Genomic DNA, 24,705 nt, shown 5'->3' on the forward strand with positions numbered 1-24,705 from the left:
AGAATTTATCTTTCTTTCACTCCCCCTGCTTCAACAACATACATGCCACTTAAATCATTACATCATAATTTTGATTAGATCAGTATCCATTGTTTATATTATGACTATTTAAACCCTGTTCACAGCTGAGCCATATTATAGCTTCGCCTTTTTTCAGTTGTTTTCCCTGAGTTAATAATTGATTCTTTTATTAAACTTTGCTTATTTTTCTATGTGTTCAGAGTTATTCTTCCTACTCTGCTGCTTCTCCAGATTTCCTTGCTATCTGCTTGCAGTGTGTTCAGTCTACTGCAGGCTGAACTGAGTTTTTCCCTCATCATGGGTATCCCCTCCCCATCATGTTGGGGCCTCCCTTTGACTTGAGCCATTGTTTCCTGTATCCCCTATCTTCTTTCCTGGTTTACTCCCTCATTTTGCTGGAGTATGTCCTTCAGTAGTTTTCTGAGAAAAGGGTTTTTTATTGATAGGAAGTAAGTTTTTTTGTGACCTTGAATATCTGAAAGTGCCATTGTTCTACTCTAGAACATATTTGGCCACTTAACTGGATATAGAATTCTAAGTTGGAGATAGTTTTCTCTCAGAATTTTGAAGAAAAAATTCTATTTTGTCTCTACTTTCTAGTTACTGTTGAAGTCTAAACCATTTATATTCCTGATTCTTGGTACCTGATCTGTTTTTTCTCTTTGGAAGTTTTTTGGATCTTGTTCAAATTGTTCTGTAATGTTATCATGATGGTGGGCCCTGGTTTAGGGGTCAATTATCATTCACTCTGCTGGGTATTAGATGAGCTCTCTTAATTGAAAGCTCATTCCTTCATTTTTGAGATATTTTGTTGCATCATGTTTCTGTTGATGTCCTTCCTATGTTTTCCATATTCTCTCTGTGGAACTGTTATTCAGATGTTGGACTTCTTGCACTGGTTTTCTCATTTTGTTATTCTTGGACTTTTAAAACCTTGTTTATGGATCAAAGTTTCTCTTCATACCCTCTTTTAGGGTATAAGTGATAGTTGGAGTTTTCTTTTTCCCTTATTGGTATGCTTTCTTCAGATTGCTATTATTGGTTCTGCTATTATTGGTTTGATTTCTGTCTTTCCTTTTAAAGATTTTCCTCAGGTATCTGATGATCTTTGGGCAGTCGTTTAAGAGCGGAGGTCTAAGAAGCAGGTCAAAAGATCTGAGTTTATGGGTGAACTTATTGAGTATGAACTTAAAATATGTGATGTGGCTAGGCCATTTGATTGGGAAACCTCAATGTCAGTAGCTTCATCTAATGAATTTGTTCATTTAGTAAATTTAATATTGTACCAAGCACTGCCCAGGCTGGCATATAACCCTCATTGACGTTTTAGTATTTTTAAGTCTAGCCGCTTTGACTGGTTAGTTTACAGAGAAGCTCCCCAATCACCATCATTCTGGGGGGGGAGTAGAGTACAGCCTCGTGTCTCAGTATTTAGTATTTCAAACATTTAGTTAAGTATCCATTCTCATAATCTCCTGTTTTCCTTTTGCCACTGAGTATTCCTTCTGGGTGTGTAGGTATCCCTCAGGCTGGAGACCGTTTAGTTTACCTTCTCTAGAAAACAAGCCTCCTGTCTTCCATGTGTGTTGAGCCGATGGGGGGAGGTGTGAGGACCTGGGGTGTCTACTGCTTCTTGCATAGACCTAGGCAGTTTGATTTCTTCACTGGCTTTAACACTGCCCTTCAGGAGACACTGCTGAGGTGTGACTTGAGTTATTTCTATGCTGTCTTGACTCCTGATTTAGGGATTAGTCTTCTCTAGTGTTTTAACTGAATGTTTATTTCAGTGAGTTTAACTCCTTCACCAGCTTTCAAGCTTCACGGAGTGTTGTTATTAATACTGATTTCTCCTCTGCCTTTTTATGTGTCCTTGGGAGTTTGTGCTTTAAAGAAGAATCCCTTTAGTGTCATTTCAGTGGGGTTTTGGAGGAAAACAAAAGTAACCATATATAGTCCACCTCATTTCATTTGCTTCGCCCTCACCTATATCTGACTAGTTCTATAGATTGTCTATCCCCCACTCTTGGATTGTATATTGTCTACATCAGTGCTAGGGGAGAAAAGGAGTAATGCAGATTATTCAGAATTCCTTGTTATATTGTACTCAGGGGAGAGTGGAGTAAGGGGCAGCTTGTATAGCCTGGGAACTTCTTTTGAAGACAGTGATACAGCCATGCTGACTGAGTATCTAGTGAGACAGAACTGTCCAATTGCTGCATCCTGACCTAACAGAGCATTCACCCTCAGTCTGAGGAAGTCTTCTGCGGCTTGAACTTTTTGTCTCATTATACCAATCCCCTGGAGCTGAAGAACTTGCCCATAGGGCAGACCCCATCAGCACTGTCATGAGGGAGAAGCTAATATAGTGATTATAGTGGTTGGCTTAAAAGCTTGTTTCTGATGACTGACTGGAGCGTGCGAAGGAGGTTTTAGACTTCTGCCCTCTGGAATGCTTGCTGATGAGTAAACTGGACATGAGACCAACAGTAAAGGCATAGGTAATGAGATCCAATCAGTGTCTAGACCTGAAAGCAAAATGTTTGCTAAATGACCTGGGGATGATTGAAAATTGTTAAGTTTACATTTGACTTTCCTTTCTCTGAGGCCCAGGACTAGATCTCTAAGCCCAGCTTGGGCAATTACAGACAGCTAGGTGTACACTACTGTGCCTTTTTTTTGAAATGGTTCTTATTCAGTCAACTTTCCAGAATCATTTTTGATGTTTACTTTTATACTTCTAAATTTTACTAGTTGTTGTTTTACTTGAGTTTATCAAGCATTAGTCAGCTTCCGTGCTTAGAAAACAGGCGTGCAACTGAATTTTGTCTGTCCTGTATGTTCTTACCAGTTGATTTAACAGCTCCTTAATTTTTCTGTCTTCTTATTGAAGAGTATTTTTTGTTGTTGTTGTTACTTTTGTTTAAGTAACGGGGCTTCCAATGTCAGCAGCGTATTTAGTTTTGAGGGGAAAATGGATTATTTTTCTTGTGTGTGCACTCTATGTAGACTACACACACAGGTTTTGCTGTCCATAAACATACACATATATCTTATCTGTTCAGGGCTTCAAGCAGCAAGCTCTTACAGTATCCACAGACCCTGAGCATCGCTTTGAACTTGCTCTTCAGCTTGGAGAACTAAAAACTGCATACCAGTTAGCAGTGGAAGCAGAGGTATGTACTAAAAAATTTATGATTTTTTGTAACTGATGGAAAGGTGAGTAGGTACTTGTATATGTTTATTTTAAGTTGTGTTATTAAAGTTTTCTGAAATGTAAATTAGTAACTCATTTTGGTGAGGTTATTGCCTCTCTTTGGTCTTTTTAACAATGATTAGTTACTTCTATATTCTTATTCATATATTCTTAGCATTCTAATTTAAGATAAAGTTTTTTGTTTTTTTAATATTACATGGGATCTGTTTTGGAAGAGAAGAAAAGCTGGAAGATAGTAGATAAAGGAATCTGGAACTCTCAAAGAATGCAGACACAGCAGTAACGTGTCAATATCCCAAACTAGTGAGGAAGATTGTTGGTTTTAAAGAAGGGTTCTGACATTTTGAGAGAGTTTAATGACATTTTTATGGATCATATATTGAGGGCTCCAGTTATGGTTTCAGTCTAGCTTTTACGGGTAAATTCATTTCAGATGTACTAAAGAAATTTAGCTATGTTAAGATTATCCAAATGAGCAGCATTTTATTTGATTTCTGAGAAGCTACCAATGACAAGAAATAATATTTATTATTAAATATTTAAGGACATAAAATCTTTTTTTCTATTGTTTTAAAAAATGGGTATAAATCATTCCTTAAATTACAATCTAATTACCTTAAAACTTACTAGTTTTAGTTTCACTATATAATTACAAAATAAAAATATAATGGGCTAATGATTATTCATACAGCATTAAAATTGATTTGTTTGAATTAATTTTGTATATGTGAATAATTTCCATTTCCTCATTATATATTTTGTCATTCCATTCTTATTTTGATTGACAGAACCAACTTAAGCACAGCTCAGTATACATAAAACATGGTATTTTATAATTATAGAAAATATAAAATTGTCAGCATAGTAATGCTCAGATTAACAGAATAATGTTGGTATTGGAAATTCAGATGTTTATTTAAAAGATATTTTAATGTGGAAACTCTTTCTTACAGTCAGAACAGAAGTGGAAACAGCTTGCTGAACTTGCCATTAGTAAATGCCAGTTTGGCCTAGCCCAGGAGTGCCTGCATCATGCACAGGACTATGGGGGTCTGTTGCTTTTGGCCACTGCCTCTGGTAATGCTAGTATGGTGAACAAGCTAGCGGAGGGCGCAGAGAGAGACGGCAAGAATAATGTGGCATTCATGAGCTACTTTTTACAGGGCAAGTAAGTATTAACCCAAGGTCTAAAGGTGGGCAGAGTAATGAGAAGCACTGTCTGCATTGACTTTTGAGGGTGGTCTTTGGAGAGGAATGTGAAGAGGGAACCCTGGAGAGTGCACTGATGCCTGGCTAGGGGGTATCTGCTGGTAGGAGCAGGCAGGGGGACAGGGCTGCTTCAGCAAAGGATGCTTTTAACCACAGTTGGTCTAAATGTTTGAGCAGAGTGAGCTGTTCAGGGAAGTTCAACTGGGAGAAATGTTAAACCCCTTTCTCAATAGCCCTGCCACTTCCTGGCTAACGTATTTTATTTAATGACAGCAGGAGGCTGTCATTTGGTACCTGAGTGGCAGGTGATTTTGCCCAAATTGAATAATTCTCATCTGTTTACAACAAAAAATAAGGGGGATCAGGGTGCCAGTTACTTTTAGATTTGCGTTAAAATGTCATATATTTTCAAAAGTGTAGCAATTAGTACATATCAGATCATTTCATTAGTTGACCATATTATGAAATAAAATGCAAAAGTAGTCATTAATTTCACCTTACAGACTTTCTAAACCTCACAGTTAATCATAAAAACTTTGAATGTATATTTATTTCATGTATGCATACATTTATATACCTGTGAGAAAAGGTCTGGGCTTCCCTGGTGGCTCAGTGGTAAAGAATCTGCTTGCCAGTGCTGGAGACATGGGTTCGATCCCTAGGTTGGGCGGATCCCCTGGAGAAGGAAAAGGACACTTGGATATTTTCCTACTGGGCACCACTGCATTGTCCAGCACTGTTCATCTTAGAGATGCTGCCCTCAGTAATATACTTGTGAAACTGAGTTTCTGCTCTGTATCTCCTGAAGCCCTTAAATATGTTCATCTCAGCTACCTTGTCTTAAAAAGCCCCTTTAGAGTCTGCCTAGGACAGTTAAGGAGATTGAAAATGGTCACAAAAGCTGTCTTGTTTCTCACACTCCTGGAGTCCATTATGTAGCTCACTGGTGATAAGTTAATGGCTCAGTGACAGAAAAGAGGTATATGTGTGGGAGCTGGAGAGGCAATGCTGACTTTGCAGTACTAAATCCACATTTCTCTAATGTGCTAAGTGCCATTATTACATCGTTTATTCTTGGTAACAGTGCCTGTCTTTAATCTGTAGGCTTGATGCTTGCCTGGAGCTCTTGATTAGAACTGGACGACTGCCAGAAGCTGCCTTCCTGGCACGGACTTACCTACCCAGTCAGGTTTCAAGGTACAGACTTCATTTGGGGAGGAAATATTTCAGATAAAAACAGTCCTTACCAGTCTCCCTTTGTTCCATATCTGTTAACAGGGTGGTGAAACTCTGGAGAGAAAACCTCTCAAAAGTCAATCAGAAAGCAGCAGAATCCCTTGCTGATCCAACAGAATATGAAAACCTTTTCCCTGGATTAAAGGAAGCCTTTGTTGTAGAAGAATGGGTGAAGGAAACGCACGCCGACCTGTGGCCGGCCAAACAGTACCCACTTGTCATTGTGAGTGCCTGGGGCGCCTAATTTTGTGTAACAAGTAGAAGGGCATTCATGACTTAAGGTTTTAAATTGTACCACATATGTTCTGGTTTGATTGAGAGCTAGTGTCTGGGATTTGGGCCAAGTTCATAGATGAATTATGCTTTCAGAGTATTTGATTTCATCATTGCTTCATTCCCTGATAGCCAAATGAAGAGAGAAATGTTATGGAAGAGGCAAAAGGCTTTCAGCCCTCAAGATCTGCAGCTCAGCAGGTCAGTAGACTGCTACACAAGGTAGTCTGGTTGAGATTTGTTGATTTTTAAGTACCATCTCCCACTTCCTAATCCCAGTCAGCATTCCCTTTGGGAAAAAGTTTGAATTCCTGAACAAATTCCTTTGTTTTTATATGTATCTCTACCTGGGTTTTCAGGAACTTGATGGGAAACCTGCTTCTCCTACTCCTGTTATCGTGACCTCCCAGACAGCCAACAAAGAAGAAAAGGTATTGACATCATACCCAGCTTCCCATTGGACCCCAGCCTCACCCTCTCTCCACGTGAACGTGTGCTAGCTGTGCAGGCCTGTGTTTAAGTGATGTAATCAGTTTCAGAGCAGGGGCTTTGAAATGGAAAGATACCCCTTTCCGACTGTTGGTTTAGTTCTCTTTGGATCATGAATCACAGATAACTTTTCTTTAACACAGTACTATAGAACTCACCCTCTTCCTTTTGTTTGCAGAGTTTACTTGAGCTGGAAGATTTGGATAATTTGGAATTAGAAGATATTGACACAACAGATATCAACCTGGATGAAGATATTTTGGACGATTAAATAATGTTTCCTATTTACTCAACTAAGCAGATCATTATTATGGACAGGTATCGATCGTCACCCTGACCACCATGCTTTGGACTCTTGAGAAATTCCTTAAATTTTTTTATATGTAGACGCTGTGGCCCACTAGGAGCACAATGCCCTCATCTTCGGAGGAGTTTATGTGCAGCATCTAAATCACTGTTCCCTTAATAACTAAAACAGCTGTGGGCTTTTTTTCATACTGTCATTGGACCATATCTCATAAAATCTTTTGAATTAATGAAGATACTTCAGAGTTGCCTTTCTGCAAAAGGAAAACAGGATTCCAGTTTGGCTGAGCCAAAACTACACCTCATCTAGGTATCAGCCCACATTCTCTTCTCTTTGAATAACTATTTTCAAATAGCATCACTCATATTTTTCTTAGAACTGAGTATCTGTGCTGTAATTTTCTAAACTCTTTCCCATGACCTCACTGCATTATTCCCCTCATTCTATGTAGCTTTCTTAAGCCTTCTTCTGACCGTCTGGTAGTACCTATTTCTACAATCGGCTCCGCTGACCTCATTAAGCTGGGCTCTGTTTAAATTACCAACTGACCCATTTGGTAACACAGAGATAGTACTTTTTTTCTTTTTATGCTGTACTCTCTTGCCTGGAAAATCCCATGGACAGAGGAGCCTGGTAGGCTGCGGTCCATGGGGTCGTGAAGAGTCGGACACAACTGAGCAACTTCACTTTCACTTTTCACTCATGCATTGGAGAAGGAAATGGCAACCCACTCCAGTATTCTTGCCTGGAGAATCCCAGGGACAGAGGAGCCTGTGGGCTGCTGTCTATGGGGTCGCACAGGGTCGGACACGACTCAAGTGACAGCAGCAGCATCTGACATGATTAGAGAAATTCATAACCAGGTATTTAAATATATTTCTCAGTTATCATCTCATAGCCTCGGAAAGTGAGTGGAGTTAACAGTTTTTTCTTTGTATTTGTGATAGAGGCACTATCTGGAGTCTAAAAAACAATTTTATAAGCAACTCTCAATTTTGACATTTTTTTCAGTATCAACAGAAAACTAGCTAGAATTTAGTAAAATGAAGTTTATTTAAAAAATATTTTTAAGAAGCTGCAGAACTGCTGATGAATGCTTCTTGGTAAGCTTGCAGTGTTAATTCTATATATGCTCCCTTCTGTGCTTCTGTTTTTGCAAAGACCTGTTTAAAGTAAAAAAAAAAAAAAGTTTTAAAATAGAGAATATACTATTGATAAAGTTTCCAGTGAAGTCCCAGTTTAAAAAGCCCTCCACATTTCACAGTATTTTCTGATTACCAAACAATAAGCATACTACATGGACAGAAAAACAGTCTCACAGTTAAAGCAGCCTAATTCCAAACACCAGAAGTTTCCAAACATGATTGTCATTTTTTCAGAAAAAAATTAAGAAAACCTGACTTTGCTGGATAAAAATGAGAAGCATTAGGTTCAAGAGAAATCCACAGGATCAAAGTTAGCAAGATGATTTTTCACTTTAAAGAATGGGCTTTTCCTACTCTACCTATAATGTCATCACTGGTGGTTGTTATCCTCAGTAAGCTTTATAACTTCTTTGCAGTAGCATAAAGTAATACTGGGACAGAAGCCAGATCCACAAATACATGTCTATTCTGAGCATTAGAAAAGATGAAAATCATACAATGGTTTCCCCACTTTCTGAAAAAAATCATCTCATCTCAACATTTACAGAGAAATCTGTGTAAGCCCGTAGTTTTGAGAGCTATACAATTCCAAAATGAGAACGCACTATCCTCCCTGCTTCTGGAAACTGGGACAGGAATGTGACCGAACTGGGCGACGTGCTCCAAAGAGCACAGGAGCTGCCACCCCACTATCTGAACTTCTTGGACTCCAGTGGCAGCTCTGTTTCTATTGTCCAGGCTGAAGAAATGTGGGGCTCTAACCACTCTGGTTTAAGACCACAGGTCTGTGTGTTAGTCACTCAGTTGTGTACTACTCTTTGCAACCCCCACGGGGTGCAGCCCTCTAGTCTCCTCTGTCCATGGGATTCTCCAAGTAAGAATACTGGAGTGGGTTACCATTCCCTTCTCCAGGGGATCTTCCTGACCCAGGGATCGAGCCCTATGATTTCTTCACTCAATCACTACATGATAATGAATGTGAAAGAAGTCCCTTTACCTTAATTAACTGTAATCCTTCAGCAGCCTGCTCTTTGGCCTCTTGAGCTGACTGGCCATCAGGATGGAGGATGTGATAGAGATGGACCAAGTTGGCGGCATCATCAACTCTGGAGGGAAAGGGTTTACGGTTATAAAGGGTTTGTTGTTTTCATTTTCTTTTTACATTTTTAATTTTAGTTTATAGTTTTCTTCTTTGGCTTCACAGTCCTATAAAAGTATATGCTGAACTTTAAATTACATTTCAAACTTCCTTTGGGCCAGAAAAAAAAACTTTTTTACAGCCTTCAGTTTCATATTTTCAAAGCAGTTTCAGGAATATTGGCTAGTTTAGGCTTCACAGGGCGAGAGTCAATACAGGTGGGTACCCAGTTTATGAAAGTGATATGTTCAAAATGTGGCTGTATCCTTTCTGAAAGCGGAGCATCATTTCCCATAGAAACACTGTTCTAACGGTGGATGATTTCCAGGCTGGCCCACATCACCAGCAGATAATAATACAACTCAGAGGGTGGGTCTGTACCCTCATCCCACATAAGCTAGAGGCTAGTGGACATGGGGGTGCTCAGTGCCACTTGCCTTCAGGTGCACTAGCAGTGACATCTGCTGAGGAATTTCCATTGAGACTCTGAATTAGTGGGTAAATGCCTCTGAGAGGCATCTAGAAGTCCAAGGAAAGACTCCCAGGCCACCTGTCAATTCACAGGATCCTGTTAGTTAAAAACCAGCATCCAAGGGAAGCAAATTTGAAATTATGCACTCTAGACAGAAGAGAATTCAGGTTCTTCCTCAGCAATCGGTCTCGTGTCTCCTGTCACACAACTACCCATGATGAAGCCAGAAGAAGAGCTCAGTTCTTACAGTTTGTACTTAACCTTTTGAGAAACCTATAGGCAATTTTTATCATTAAAACTTAGCCTTCCCCAAACTAAATAACCTCTATTCTCTCACACAGTCAACACCTTCCTACCATTTGCCACCTCAAAGCCCTTCTAGAGTGGAGTGGGGTAGAGTTTCTTAAGCCACGGTGACCTTAGAGAAATGCTCTGGGCTCATCCCAAAGCCCGTTCACCCTAAAAGTCATCTTTTGGTAACACAGAAAACCAGAGCTGAGAAACCAAACTTTCCAGAGGAAAAATATTTGTTGAATGTTCATTATGCATCTGTTGTGTTTGTTGTGCTCTAATAGTTCAACAAACGTGGTAACAATAACAGTCATTCTCTTAAGAGCATAAGCATGTGAGTCCATAAAGAGCTTAACTGGGTTTCTATATCTTCGTCACAGCAGGGCTTCTTTATGTTCATGCTACTGTATAATACCTGTTTCACAGAACTACTTAGCTTCACACCCAGCCTGTATTTGAAATTAAATGCAAGTAAATTCACATGTAAAAAAGAGATCAAAGGCACCTCAATTCAAGACCAACAGGAACTTGAGTGTGAAATAAATCTGAGCAGAATTCTGGCATGGGCTCCATTTGCCAAGGATATGCAACCTCTACTGTTTAAGCTGGGATTTGCAGCAAACTGTCCTGCTGAGAATTCCCACAGGAGGTTTTACTTACACAGAGCAGGAAAGGTTAAGTACTCAAAATTCCCTCCCAGTATGCAAATGAATTGCTTCAGATGTAAAGCTTACATGTGATAAGTATTACTATAATAACTTATAAGTACACCTTAATAAATAATTTTCAGAGATATACATTCTGTGTTGCTCTAATTTCTTACAAAAAATGTTAACTTCAGAACATTTGCAGCTGAGAAGCTTTAAATTCATTCACAGCTAATGCACCTAAAGGCATGTCATTTTTGAACATGCTCACGATCACCAGCAGCCTCCTGCTTATGTGGAATGAAGGCATATTTCTGCCCTCTGAATTGGATTACACGATTACACCACACATGCTGGTGAAAAGGGCTGGCCTGGAAATCATTTCGCATTATGAATGTTTCTACGAGAAATGATGCTGTTTCCATATGGACTTTCTTGAGACAATATGGAACTTTCTAGTTCCAAATGCCTTGCCTTTGTGTGAATTGTTCAGATTACATGGAGGATAGATAGACTTGAGTCAAAACTCCTTATGTTCAAGGTGACAATAATCACTAACCCTTCCTATGACCTTCTTACTACAGCCATGCTTGTTTCATTTCCTTGCCATTTTGGCCTTTAACTCACCCAATGGAAAGATACTCAGAGGACAATTTTCTCTTCAGTGTCATCACAAATCATAAAAGTATTATTTCAGCTAGAAGGCAGGGCACACACCAGTTGTGTACTAAAATACAACAGACATTCTTTGTTTCACTCAACTTTGAAAAAAACCTGTAACCTTTTTAACACCTTAAAAATCTTGCAAAAACAAGGAGGATCAAAAGCAGGAGTATTTTCATAAACGATGACTTTTACTGGAAAGCACCCAGCAGACCTTATTATGTCTACTTTGCATTTCCTGTCTAATCCCCTTGTTCATTGGCAAGTTCACTGGTACCCAGAAGCACCAGCAAGGCTAGGGATAAGTCAACATCCAGGGTACACAGCACAGGTCCAGAGTCATTTACTCTTTCAAAGAATCTGGCCATGTTTACATGACGCAGAAGCAAAGACTGAGAAAACTGGGTTATACTGGAAAAACAAATCCATAAATAAACTGAAGTAAGTGAAAGCTATCACTGGGCGTGCACGTGTGCTCAGTTGCTTCAGTCATGTCCAACTCTTTGAGACCCCATGGACTGCAGCCTGCCAAGCTCTCTATCCATGGCATTCTCCAGACAAGACTGGAGTGAGTTGCCATGTCCTCCTCTGGCGGATTTTCCCACTCCTGGGATTGAACTCATGTCTCCTGTGTCTCCTACATTTCAGGCAGATTCTTTACCACTGAGCTACAAAGGAAGCCCTTATCACTGGGCAGTACACTGTTATCACTGGAAAAATAACAGATTAAATACAGGTTTACTGTAATGGTAGTGAGAATTTCTTTACTTACTAAGATCATACTTACAAATCTCTCTGAATCTGGTCAATCAATAAACCATCAATCTTTTTCTTATTTACAAAATACCAAGCCATTCCACCGAAGTGTCTTGTTGAACGTAAAAGGTCATACTTTGCGTATTTATCTATATCTTCATAGGTCTGATGATGAATCTATCCATACAAAAATGCAATTTTTCAGAAATACAAAAATAAAAGTATATCCAGCATTACTGGATATACATCCACTAGCATGCTAACTGTCCAAGAAAGTATTAGTAAACCAGGTCTCCTGATCCTGCATCCAATATCAATCATTAACTAGCAGGTATGATTAAGGACAGCTTGTCACTGCAGAAGTGTGTGGAACCTGGAACAAGTCTGCCAGACATTTATAGCCAGATCAGTTACTCTTCAGCAGCCATGCACTTTATGTGAAGCACCTATTATGTATATGGACCACTGGAAATAATGGACCACCACTTCTCCTTTCCCCTACCCAATCAACTATCCCATTCCATCTTACTAATTAATGTTCCTTCAGTTCTTCCAGACTGATCTTAAATGAGGACTCTGATGAGGGCATTCCTATATTAAAAAGGCTGCTGACTGAAGTCCAGATTCGTCAGCCTAGCGTCTGAGGTCACCTGTGATACGGCCCCATCTCCCTTTCTAGCTTAATCTTGAGCCACTTCCCTAGGTATTCACCGCATAAGCAAACCAGATGACTGGCCATTACTCAAGTCTACTTTTGTGTCCTGCCTGTTGTTCGTACTTTCCTCTCTACCTGAAATACTTCTCCATCCACTTGCCACAATGTTCCCTATCCTCCTAGAGCTCTCTTAGGCCTTCCCTGAGAGCATGTTGCAATCTTCTCTTAGCACCTAACATCTTAGACCTATGGTGGTGATATCTTTATACTTCCCCACAATCTTTTTCCTGGACTGCAAGCTTTGACAAGGCTCCCTATCCTAGTTCATATCATCACCTGTACCTCCACAGTAACACCTTACACACAGAAGGTACTATATGATTATTAAATTGCAGTGTAAGGCACATACACTGCATTTGGGCAAACTTTAGTAAATAACTTTCCTGTACAATAAACTGAAGAAAAAATCTCTGCCATCAAGTTTGGTTACTAACTCTACCACTTATTAGCTGTGCAACTTTCAACAAGTTACTTGACTCTCTAAGCTTAAGTTCTCTCATCCTTAAGGGTTGTTGAAAGGATGAAAATACCTATTTGGCGTACATCCAGCACTGGACAGGTGTTCAGGCATTTCCCTTTTCCTCTCCCTGTATCGAAGCTTATAACCTAACTCATTGTGTTGGACTAAAAAATCTTACTCGAAACCATACTTACACCCATACTTTAGAAACTATAAAATATACTCACTTTGATATAGTCACCAGAATCTGGCTCAAACTGGGCAACGCAGAGATTGAGGACATCAACATGCCGGTCCTGACTGTACATGGTCTAAACCCACATAGCAGAGTTGGAATTAGATGAGAAGAAAAGAAAGTGCAACACCTGTTCGGACATCATGACAGCCCTGCCCATCCACACATAGGCCACATCTGTGCCCAGTACAAGGGAGGTGGAAACCACACACAGGCCACATGTCACACCTGGATTCGAATCCCAGCTAACCCAGTTACAAGACAAATGACCCTCCTTATCATTAGAAATGCCTGTGTTTGTCAAAGCAAAATACCTAGCAGCACCAGAGCCAACTGGTTCAACAAAGCAATCATCACCAAAGTCATCTTACCTGAAGATTTTCTTCCCTGAAAATTACTGGTGTTAAAACTCTACGGCCTTCTTTTGGGAAATAAATTTGAATCATGCGGTCCCGTTCTTCCCAAGAGGCTTTGCGTAGTGTGCCACTTGGTTCTCTGACAACAATAAAACGCTCCTGAAATAGAAAACACAATCAAGGATGAGTTTGTGAGGGCTGATTTTTAGTTCCAGTGTCCCACTAAGCACCATTATAAGTACTTTGCAATCAACAATACAAAATGCAACGGGAAAACAAAATGCAATCACGTGTATGATTTCAATAATAATTTTAAACCTCAGATTTGGCGAGATTTGATACTTCCTTCACTAATCATTGCAGTGCCTCTGACAATCAGAAATCTAATGAAAGTATTTACTAAATATGAACAACAGTCCTAAAGTGAGTTGAATACATAAAGTGATTCAACTAAAAACAGTTGATTTGAGATTCATCTAAATCCATTTCAGAAAAAAAAGTGCTATAAACCTTTTTAAATTGTTTCCTTTTCCTAAAGTCTCACCCAGATAAGACTTGACTGTTTTATGGTCCATATTTAAAGTCACAGGGATAAAGGGAACAAACCCAAGAATGCGGAATCTTAATTCCACACTTCTGTGATTCCTCATTCTGGCAAGAGACAAATGTGTCAGAGAGACTGACTGGTACACCTGCCTCTGGTCTCTTCACTCTAACTGCCAAATCCCAGGCCAAAGGATGCTTCCTTCACCCACTGGGTGAATTCCACCCACTGTCTGTACCACTCAACTGGCAAACTAATTTAGCATAGGCAGCATTCTTGACACCTCTTAGATACTGTTAACATTGTTCCAGAACTAGAAAAGGTCAGGAACTGGATTATAATTCTTTACAAAACCCAGAATGACTTACACAGAGCTTTGCACACAGCTGATAAATGCTACACATCTGATTAATGTTTAAATTAACCAGTTTGTAGTGACTCTAAACTCTTCAGAACTTTAATAAGAGTCTCTGAATGTGTTTCGAGGATAATATAATTAAAACTTTCATCAAGCACTCCAAACAGAAAAAAAAAATAGCAGACGGTAAAGTAACACAATTGTTCCTCAAATGGATTTTGGCAATTTGAATTCCAAGTTCCTTTCTCCCCTTCAGGTTATAGAATGCTCCCATAACCAGCCTTCACAGCACTGCAAACGTATATTAAAATACTTCAAAGCAAAAATTCTAATTAAACTCTGAACCCATTCATTATGTCAGATGTACAGGTGACTGACATACAGACATGGACACTGCTCCCATCATGTCTTCTAACCATAATCAATATGATAAAAAGATTAGCACGGGGTGGCCCTTTTTTCAACCCTATTACTATTCAATATTCTACTGCAGTTTGTGGGCTGAAATATAAATTACTCTTTCACTCGTTACTTGAAAAGGCACAAACACAAAACTAATGTATTTTATTTTATAAGTGCTAGAGTGTTCTTTTGGAACTGCCAATCAAGGGAAGAGGAGCTAGACAATAAAAACTACAGCAGATGACTGGTGCCTAAAAATTATCTGGGCAAGTGTGATATTCTTACTGCACATTCTGAAAAGTGAAAATCCTTTGGGAAGTCTGAGCTTTTGGGGCATCAGCAAGCATTTCCATCTTCTCAAAAAGCTTGAGCTTTTTGATCAATCTAAGTTGGGCAGAATCATTTTTGCAATTGGACATATACTTACCCGATGTGGTATGCCGTATGATATATCAGTAAACACATATTTGGCTGTTTCGGTTCCTTCCAAAATCTTATCTTCAGCTAACACATCATTTATTGGTGTTCGCTCTTCCAGAACTGGTGGCATTTTTAATCGGACTTTAGCTGCCTCAATCGCCTGTCTTGTAGCCTAATGAAATAAAATATATCTTAGGGAAAGCCACAAGGTTACAGACCAAAAGGATCATCTGACAAAATCAGATACTAATGAAAAAAAGTGCTAAAGACCACAGACAGAAGCTGTAGGTACAAATAAATGAGTGAAAAGCCAAACTTGGGTTCCTGGGCCCTGGCCTTTATCTCTGTGATGAGAGCACCAGTCACAAGCTCAACCACTCTCAAAACAGCAAAGGGAGGCTCTGAGACAGAGCCAGGCCACAAGAGCCACCCAAAACAGGACACAGGACCTCACTTACTGGATGCTTACTATGTTCCAGATATTGCTCAAATACTCTGAGTGCATCTGGCTCCTTTAATGCCCCATCTACCCATATGAGCTAAGCACTACTGTTAGAGGTCATTTTATGAGAGAAAATAGAGGCACACAAATGTTAAGTAAATTGCTAAGAAGCTGCAGCACTACAATTTGAACCCAGGCAATTTAACTCCAGAGCCCACACCCATAACCACTGAGCACAGCGCTCCATGCCATACCGCTGACAGCGGTTACCTCTGAGAGATGAAAGGGGCCTTTCACTCTTCATGTGCTGTATACTTTTGGGTATTTGAACTCTGCTATGGCTCTCACTGATTTTTGAGTTGAAAGAAAAGCAACAATACTTCACATATTCATACATCAGTGTTTTCCACAAAGCACTCAATACCCATGACTCTAGGAGGACACCTGCCTGGAACAGAATACTGTTCAGAAGGATCTCATAATCTCACCAAACCTCAGCCTTAAAGCAGCTCACAACAAATGTTTCTGCAGGAAGGTGGCTGGAGCAAGGAGGATAGAGGAAGGATGCTAGGCTGGTTTTGGAGCAGAGGGGGCTCTGCCCAATAGCCAGACCTGACCTTTGTTTAATTTTTTAAACAAAGATATTCTACCAATATTCCTGCATTCACATACTTCTTCCAACTGTGCCTGGGTCATTAGCTTGTAAGTTGGTGGCTTCGTTTCTTGTATTGCTGGCTTAAAAATCTTCTGTAAATCCAAGCCTGTCATCTTGATGAGTATGCTTTGGACTTCCTCATCCATAAAAGTAGGTTTCTTGATCTCTGGGCTACCAGATTCTGTTAAAATGAATTTTAGTAAATAAGATGGCAAAAATGACAAGACAACAAGACATCTAAATGGAAAAAGTCAGTGATAAAAATGATTAACACCATGTCTACCTCAGTATGCATAATGTTAATGCCTACAAGATTCATTTATTCATTTAAAGGGATACTGAGCATTCAGGTTTTAGAGTTTCTAGGTAATTAATAGTTACAGAAGGTTAGGAGATAATCCATCAAGAAATGTGAGAAGGGAGAGAAGAATGTAGTTCAGATGGGCATTCACGATGATCAAGATAGTTTCTGCCAAAAAGGCACTCAAAGTCTAGTGAAGGAAGCAACAGGAAAAAAGTATTAATGCAATATTAATGACAATAATGGTTACTGCCAACCAAACAATTGTTTCCTATATGACAGGAGTTACACACATTTTCAGGAATGCTTACAACAAGCCACAAAATATGTACTGATATCCCAGTTTTGTACATGAGGATGCTGGAGCCTTGCTAAAGACAATTAGCTATTAAATGATATACCCAGGATTTAAACCAAAGTTTATCTGATTCTAGAACCTAGATCAATTTCAACTTACTATCACGTTCCTCAGAGTAAGTGCTACACACAAGGGAGGTACAGGGAGTTGTGTAATAACGGAGACTGAAACTAAACTTAGCCTGGGAGCAGAGAAAGGCATGGTAGAGTCAAAGAATGCTTCCCAGGGGGCCTGAAGAGGGCAGAGAAAAAAAGGGATGGAAATTCTAGGCTGAGGGGTTCCAGTCAGGGAACAGAGGCCTGGATCACTGGACACGATACTGAAAAGGCCATGTGATGTTCTGGAAGAAAGCTGGACAGGAGCGGAGACCCAGATCTCAGCTCTGCCTTTCCTAGTATGCCTATGCCTTTGCCCAGCCTCCACTTCCATTGGGGGTGGGGGAAGCCATTACTTCCCAACCACCTCTTCCTCTGCTGGTCCTATAAATGCTGGTGTCCCACAGGATTCTCACCTACATTCTTCTTCTCTCCCTTCTCACATTCTTGATGGATTATCTCCTAACCTTCTGTAACTATTAATTACCTAGAAACTCTTAAAAGCTGAATCTCCAGCCAGATCATCTTCCATCCAACTACCCAACCGACATCTCACATGTACTTCAATCCTGCCAAAGCAGAACTCGGAACTACTCTTCTGTCACAAACCTGCTTTTCCTCCTATCCTTAGCACCATCCAATAGGTCACGTGGGCCAGAAACCTACAGTCATTCTTGACTTCCCCACTACCCTCCACATCTAGTCACCAGCATCAGTAATAAAAACAGTAATGTTAACAGCTAACATCTGTTAGATATTTACTATATGCCAGTACTGACTAATACTTTTACATACTTGGTACATTTAATCCTCATAACAATCCCATAAATACTATGATTAGTCCCATTTTTACAAGAGGACACTGACACAAATCAATTGCCTGTTACATCTTATAAATCAGTCTCTAACTATTTCCCACTGCCACTACCCTAGTCAAGGCCATCCTATCTCTTGCCTCAGCCTTCTAATCTGTCTCCTTGCCCCATTCTGACCATTCTCCACAGATCAATCACAGCCATCTATTAAATATGTAATCCAAACAACAGAAAAGGTTAACAAAACAAAGAGTTGGTTCTTTGAAAACATAAAGAAAACTGACAAACCTTTAGCTAGACCAAGGGAAAAAGAGGACCCAAACTAACAAAATTATAACTAAAAAAGACATTACAACTGATACTACAGAATTACAAAGAATCATAAGGGGCTACTATGAGTAACAACGTGCCAGCAAATTGGACAACCTAGAAGATATGGAAAAATTCTTAGAAACATACAATCTACCAAGACTAAATCAGGAAGTAATAGAAAATCAAAGCAGACCAATTACTACTAAGAAGACTGAATCAATAATAAAAAATCCTCCAGTGAAAACAGGCTCAGGACCAGAGGGCTTCCCAGGAGATGTTTACCGAACATTTAAACATGAATTAATGCCAATCCTCCTCAAACTCTTCCAAAAAACTGAAGAGCAGGGAGCACTCCCAAACTCATTTTATAAGGCCAGCATTATCCTGATACTGAAATAAATAAAGGATACTAACAGAAATCTACAGGCCAATATCCCTGATGAATACAGATGCAAAAATTCTCAATAAAATACTAGCAAACTGATTCAGCAGAACGTTAAAAAGATCGTTCACCATGATCAAATAAGATTTGGGATGCAAATACGGCTCAACATACTCAAACCAATTAATATGAAACATTCACAGAAAGACGGAAGATTTCTTTGATAGATGCAAAAAAGCACGTGACAAAATTAATGATTTAAAACTTCTAACAAATTAGGTATAAAAGGAACACACCTCAACACAATAAAGACCATAAATGACAAACACACTGCTAACACACTCAGTGAGGAAAGCCTGAAAGTCTGCTCCAAGAACAGAAACAAGACAGGGTTGCCCACTCTCACCACTCCTATACAACCCAATACTGGAAGATCTAGTCTGAGTACTCAGGCAAGCAAAAGAAATAAAAGGCATAAGAATTGAAAAGGAGTAAAATTGTCTCTCTCAGCAGACAACATGATGTTATCTATAAAAATCCTAAAGACTCCATCAATAAACTATTAGATCAACAAATCCAGCAAAGTTGCAAGATACAAAAACCAATATCCCCAAACCATTTCTATACACTAACAACAAATTACCTGAAAAAAGGATAAAGTATCAAAAACAATATAATATTTAGTACTAAATTTAACCAAGGAGGTGAAAGATTGCTTTGCTGAAAACCACAAAACGTTGATGAAAGAAATCAAACATATAATAAGTGGGCAGGTACCCTGTGTCCATGGATTAGAGAATTAATATCATTAAAATGTCCATACTACCCAAAGCTTTCTACAGATTCAATGCAACCCCTATTGAGAATTCAACAGCATTTTTTACAGAAGTGGAAAAAAAACAATCATCAAATCTGTATAGAATCAAAATCACAAGAGACCCTGTGATTGCCAAACCAATCCTAAGAACAAAGCAGGAGGCATCACACTTCCAGACGTCAAGCTATTAACATGTAATCAAAACAGTATGGTCCTGGCATAAAAAAAGACACACAGACAGAGAGAATAGAGAGTGCAGAAATAAACTCATGTATATACAGCCAACTAATAACTGACACTGTGTCCTCAGTAGCCTTTGTGCTCTCCCAAGGCGACAACCCTGTCTTGTACTGGTCTCTGGCAGCCAAGGTCTCTTACAGCGCCTGACACACAACAGAGCTCAGCACTACCTCTCGCCTCAGACAACCTCACCACCCATTCCCCCCAGGTTCTGTTAACATTTTTACTCCAACGTTTCTCACCTTATATGTAATGGCATATCTGACACCTCCACTTGAACTTCAAAGGCATTTCAAATTTCAAATTTAATGCATCCAAAACAGATGTTTAATTCCACTTCCTTTCCCATCTCCTTACCTCATTCACTACTGCCTTTCCCCTCACTTTTCCTCCTCTCATTCCCCTCTAAAAAAGTGTCCTATAATTAATTTTCTCTCTCCAGGTACAAAGAGGACTTACTCCCCACTCAACTGCTCAGGCCAGAAACCTGAGAAATATTAACAATACTGATTTCTCCTTTTACATCCAGATTCACAGTTATAACCAGCCTCATCAATCCTACCTCCAAAATGGGTTCCCAATCTACCTGGGTTCAGTCTCATTTCTGGACTTTTGCTTATGCTGTTTCCTGTACTTGAAATGTTTCTTGTTTTCTCTCGAACACCGTTAACCAAGTTTCAACTGTGGTCATACTTTCTAGGAAACCTCCCCTGCCTTCCAGCCTAGTTTGAGTGCCACTCTTCTCTCCACTGAAGAAGGAAATGGTAACCCACTCCAGTATTCTTGCCTGGATAATTCCACGGACATAGGAGTCTGGCAGGCTACAGTTCATTCGGGCGCAAAGAGTCGGACACGACTGAGCGACTATCATTCACTCACTCCTCTCCATCCCCAATCACAGTCCAGGTCACACTGCACTGCCTCTTCCCACTGGACCAAGACCTCCCTCAAGCAAAAACCCTTGTCAGTCTTTGTCCGCTGCTGCTGCTAAGTCGCGTCAGTCGTGTCCGACTCTGTGCGACCCCATAGACGGCAGCCCACCAGGCTCCCCCGTCCCTGGGATTCTCCAGGCAAGAATACTGGAGTGGGTTGCCATTTCCTTCTCCAGTGCATGAAAGGGAAAAGTGAAAGTGAAGTCGCTCAGTCGTGTCCGACTCTTAGCGACCCCATGGACTATAGCCTAGCAGGCTCCTCCGTCCATGGGATTTTCCAGGCAAGAGTACTGGAGTGGGGTGCCATTGCCTTCTCCGCCTTAACCCCTAAACTTAGCCTGGTGCTCTACAAAGAGCGGAGCTCAAGCAGTGCTGCTTAAGCGAGCGAACGAATCAACAAACGCGGGCGACGTCCGAGCCAGTGCGTACAGGAGAGAGCCGCCTGGATCTAAGGGCACGCCACGGGAAGAACAGGGGCCCCCGCGTGGGGTCTCGTCATCTGAAGGGCTCTAGATCTCCCAGAAGAACGCCCCAGAGGACGCCTAGCAGGTCACTTACCAGCCTCGGAAGAGAGCCCACGGCATGGCGTTCCCGCCCCGCAGACCCCGGGCAGAGGCTGGAACAGGTTGCCTGGCCGGGGCCGAGAGCGGGCCCGGAAATAGACTCGCCTGGCACCCCGAGAACCTGCATGTAGATTCCACAGCGATAAAGACACTCTGAGGGTCGCCATGATTTTCTGGGCCACTTACGCCGGAAGCGGCTGAGAACGATTCTGGGTCTCACGCGGTTCGCACGGCACCCTGGGAAATGTAGTCTGGATGAAGGAGGAGGCGGAAGCGACGCAATTCCTATTTATAAAACAATAAACTTGTTTATAAAACAATAGGTTGTTTCTTGTAAACCGCTCGTTCACACGTAAAAGGTGTTTATATGCTCTTTTTTTCTGGACCTTTCCTTCGTTTCCATGGCTCTAAATAACAAATTCCCATTTCCTGCTCAAACCTTTTCTCCCAGCCTCAGGTTTAAATCCAACTGTCTAAGCATCCTACTTCTCCATTCAAACTTCTCACGGCCCCCACCCCGCACCCACCCTGCGCCACTACTCCCGACAAATAACACCTGATTCCAAACCCCGACTGCCATGGCACCTATCATTCCTCTTCAACTCACACATCTTTTTCTGTCTCAGAATCTTAAGTCGCTTTTGCAGCTCCTTTCTCAATTTGTGCTCAATTATTTAGCTCATTTACCTGCTTGCTTATTTTTCTCATGCCATGAAATCAATGACATTATATATTGTGTTATAAGATCCCCTAGCCTGGAGAAGGAAATGGCAACCCACCCCAGTATTCTTGCCTGGAGAATCCCAGGGACGGGGAAGGCTGGTGGGCTGCCTTCTATGGGGTCGCACAGAGTCGGACACGACTGAAGCGACTTAGCAGCAGCAGCAGCAGCCTGGTACATATGCACACAGCAAACGTTTGTTGAATAAATGACTAAATGAACGATTAGAGGATCCTGTTACGTTCCTCCCAGTTGTCCAGGATGTGCCGGTTTTATCCTCCCCTAGACTGGTGCCTGGGCTAACTTATCCCAACATCTGACTAAAAAGAGGTGCTAAGTAAACTACTGTTTGAATTTGCTAGACAGATAAACTCATCTTCTAACCTCACCTCACCATTGCCCAGTTAAGAGCTCTGTTTATGAACTCATACCCTATTCCGGCAGGGAAAGAGAGAGCCCTAGGCTTGGTGCTGTATTCAGGCATGACTGCTGCCCAGCATGTCCCAACACTTCCTCTCACACCTACAAGATAAAAGGTGTCAGGGAGTGCTAGTGGGATGCATGCGAGTGTCTCTCGGCTGTGTCCTTTCTCTGAGAATATACCACCTACTTTCCCAGGGGATGGGCCTCTGTGGTTGTGTTTGTCTTGTTAACATCCCTCTAGATAAAACTGATTGGACAACGAGTGGACACCTAATGCAGGAGAAATGACTCATTGGATGTTGCATTAATTTCCTATAGCTTCTGTAGCAAATTATGACAAATTGGTTACTTAAAACAACAGAAATTCTCTCACAGTTCTGGATACCAGTCATCTAAAATCAGTATCACTCAGCTAGGTCAAAGTATTAGCAGAGCTGTGCCCCTTTCAGAGGCTCCAGGAGAGAACCTGTCTCCCAGATTCTCGTGACTGCAAATAGTCCTTGGTTTATGGCTGCATCTCTATAATCTCTGCTTCACTGCATCTTCTGTTCTGTCTGTGCCCAACTGCATTTTACCTCACTCTGTAAGGTTATACATATGATTGCATTTAGGGCCCACCCAGATAATCCAGGATAATCTCTCCATCTTCAAATGCTTAATCATTTTTTCAAAGATCTTGTTTCCATGTAACATTCATAGGTTACAGGAACTAGGAAACAAATATCCTTTCAGGAGGGAAAACATTTTCAGCTGACCCCAGCTGTCCAGGCACCAAGCAGATTTTATCTCAATATTTCAAACTTAGAAACACAGTTGATGGCAGAAGCTTAAAATGGGTAACTGTTTAGAAAGGTTTGCAGCAGGCTTTTCCAGCAATATGCTCACTAATCAACAAGCAGAGTGAACGCCAGTCTACAGAGAAAGGCAGGAAAATGGATCAGAAACACAAATGGCAGACTAGGATGCTTGAGAAAGAGAGGGAGGGGTGTGCTATCTTGCCCAGAGATGCTCCCACCTTCCTGTATTAACCTCCTTTTCTTGGGCTACACTAATGGGATTACCAAGATTCTAAATTTCAGCTGTAACCTTGGGCAGATACCCACATCTTTCAGAGCCTCAGTCTCTCACCTGAAAACTGGATATGATGATAGTACTTATCTTGCAGACTCTGAGGAAAAAGTACCTTCAGGATCTAATGCCTGATGTTTCCAAAGGGGGTGCAAGAAGGTCATGTGGCAGCAAGTTGGTGGCTTTCTGAAGATCTTCACAGGGAAAGCTTTATAGCATTATATGGTTATCATTAAGATTCTCTGGTTGCAAGTGACAGAAATCTTTCTTACAAAACAGAGATGGAAGTGATGGGAAGGATGCTTAATATCTCACAGAGTTAAAGAGAAAGCTGAACAGCCAAGCCTCAAGAAAGACTTGAAGGATGGAAAGCATCCCCAAAGGCAAGAACTTAAGAGAAATTGCTTCAGGAGGCTGATGTCAGAATGACTTGATTCCAACTCACTTGGCCCTCTGAATCCACGGATTACAAATCCACAGGTTCAACCAACTGTAGATCGAAAATATTAAAAGAAACAACATTTTAAAAAATTCCATAAAGCAAAGCTTGAATCTGCCACATGTCAGCAAACATTTACGTATCATTTACATTGTATTTACAACTATTTATATAGCTTTGGACAGCAAAGAGATCCAACCAGTCAATCCTAAAGGAAATCAACCCTGAGTATTCATTGGGAGGACTGATGCTGAAGCTGAAACTCCAATACTTTGGCCACCTGATGCGAAGAGTCAACTCATTGGAAAAGATCCTGATGCTGGGAAAGATTGAGGGCAGGAGGAGAAGCGGGTGACAGAGGATGAGATGGTTGGATGGCATCACCAATTCAATGGACATGAATTTGAGCAAACTCTGAAAGATAGTGAAGGACAGGGAAGCCTGGTGTGCTGCAGTCCATGGGGTCACATAGAGTTGGACACAACTTAGCACAATACACAACAACAATAATATAGGATTTACATTGTATTGGGTATTATAAGTAATCTAGAGATGATTTAAACTGTAAGTGAGAGTGTGTGTATATTATAAGCAAACAGTATGCCATTTTATTTAAGAAACTGGAGTATCCTTATATTTTGGTGTCTGAGAGAGTCTTACAACCAGCCCACTGTGGACCTTGAGGGATGACTCTACATGCTTTACACCAAATTCAAGTTCCTGGTGAGAGAAGCAGATTGCCCTGGTGGGGCTCTGTTTACTTGGAAATGGGAAGTTGATCCTCTGACAGT

The 24,705-nt window shown here is 40.7% G+C and overlaps 2 protein-coding genes across 2 annotated transcripts in view; one reads left to right on the forward strand and one right to left on the reverse strand.

Moving 5' to 3' along the window:
- Positions 1-6,978, forward strand: part of COPB2 (coat protein complex I subunit beta 2) — a 31,535-nt gene extending 24,557 nt beyond the window's left edge. Inside the window, exons 16-22 of the mRNA XM_081574019.1 lie at positions 3,084-3,194; positions 4,189-4,403; positions 5,549-5,641; positions 5,723-5,903; positions 6,086-6,154; positions 6,313-6,384; positions 6,621-6,978. Of these exons, the coding sequence (XP_081430145.1) occupies positions 3,084-3,194; positions 4,189-4,403; positions 5,549-5,641; positions 5,723-5,903; positions 6,086-6,154; positions 6,313-6,384; positions 6,621-6,713 (834 nt within the window). The 3' untranslated portion in view covers positions 6,714-6,978. The remainder of the gene's footprint in view (positions 1-3,083; positions 3,195-4,188; positions 4,404-5,548; positions 5,642-5,722; positions 5,904-6,085; positions 6,155-6,312; positions 6,385-6,620) is intronic.
- An 805-nt stretch (positions 6,979-7,783) lies between these two features.
- MRPS22 (mitochondrial ribosomal protein S22) lies at positions 7,784-21,443 on the reverse strand. The gene is made up of 8 exons (XM_081574020.1): positions 21,259-21,443; positions 16,466-16,629; positions 15,359-15,523; positions 13,643-13,786; positions 13,264-13,347; positions 11,893-12,038; positions 8,892-9,000; positions 7,784-7,912 (listed from the first exon to the last, which is right to left on the reverse strand). Exons 1-8 carry the CDS (start codon positions 21,428-21,430, stop codon positions 7,817-7,819), a joined length of 1,080 nt encoding a protein of 359 aa, XP_081430146.1. The 5' UTR covers positions 21,431-21,443; the 3' UTR covers positions 7,784-7,816.
- Positions 21,444-24,705: the final 3,262 nt, after the last annotated feature.

Source organism: Giraffa tippelskirchi, chromosome 2, assembly GCF_054371585.1.
Source record: "Giraffa tippelskirchi isolate mGirTip1 chromosome 2, T2T-mGirTip1v1.2.pri, whole genome shotgun sequence".
NCBI classification, from domain to species: Eukaryota; Metazoa; Chordata; class Mammalia; order Artiodactyla; family Giraffidae; genus Giraffa; species Giraffa tippelskirchi.

Excerpts from the sequence above, each read along its gene's own strand:
- MRPS22 (XM_081574020.1), bottom strand. The coding sequence starts at position 21,430 with ATGGCGACCCTCAGAGTGTCTTTATCGCTGTGGAATCTACATGCAGGT. Across the intron at positions 13,787-15,358 it reads CATACGGCATACCACATCGG|GAGCGTTTTATTGTTGTCAG; the intron begins GTAAGTATATGT and ends TTTCTATTTCAG. Across the intron at positions 9,001-11,892 it reads GACCAGATTCAGAGAGATTT|AGTTGATGATGCCGCCAACT; the intron begins GTAAGTATGATC and ends CTTTCCCTCCAG.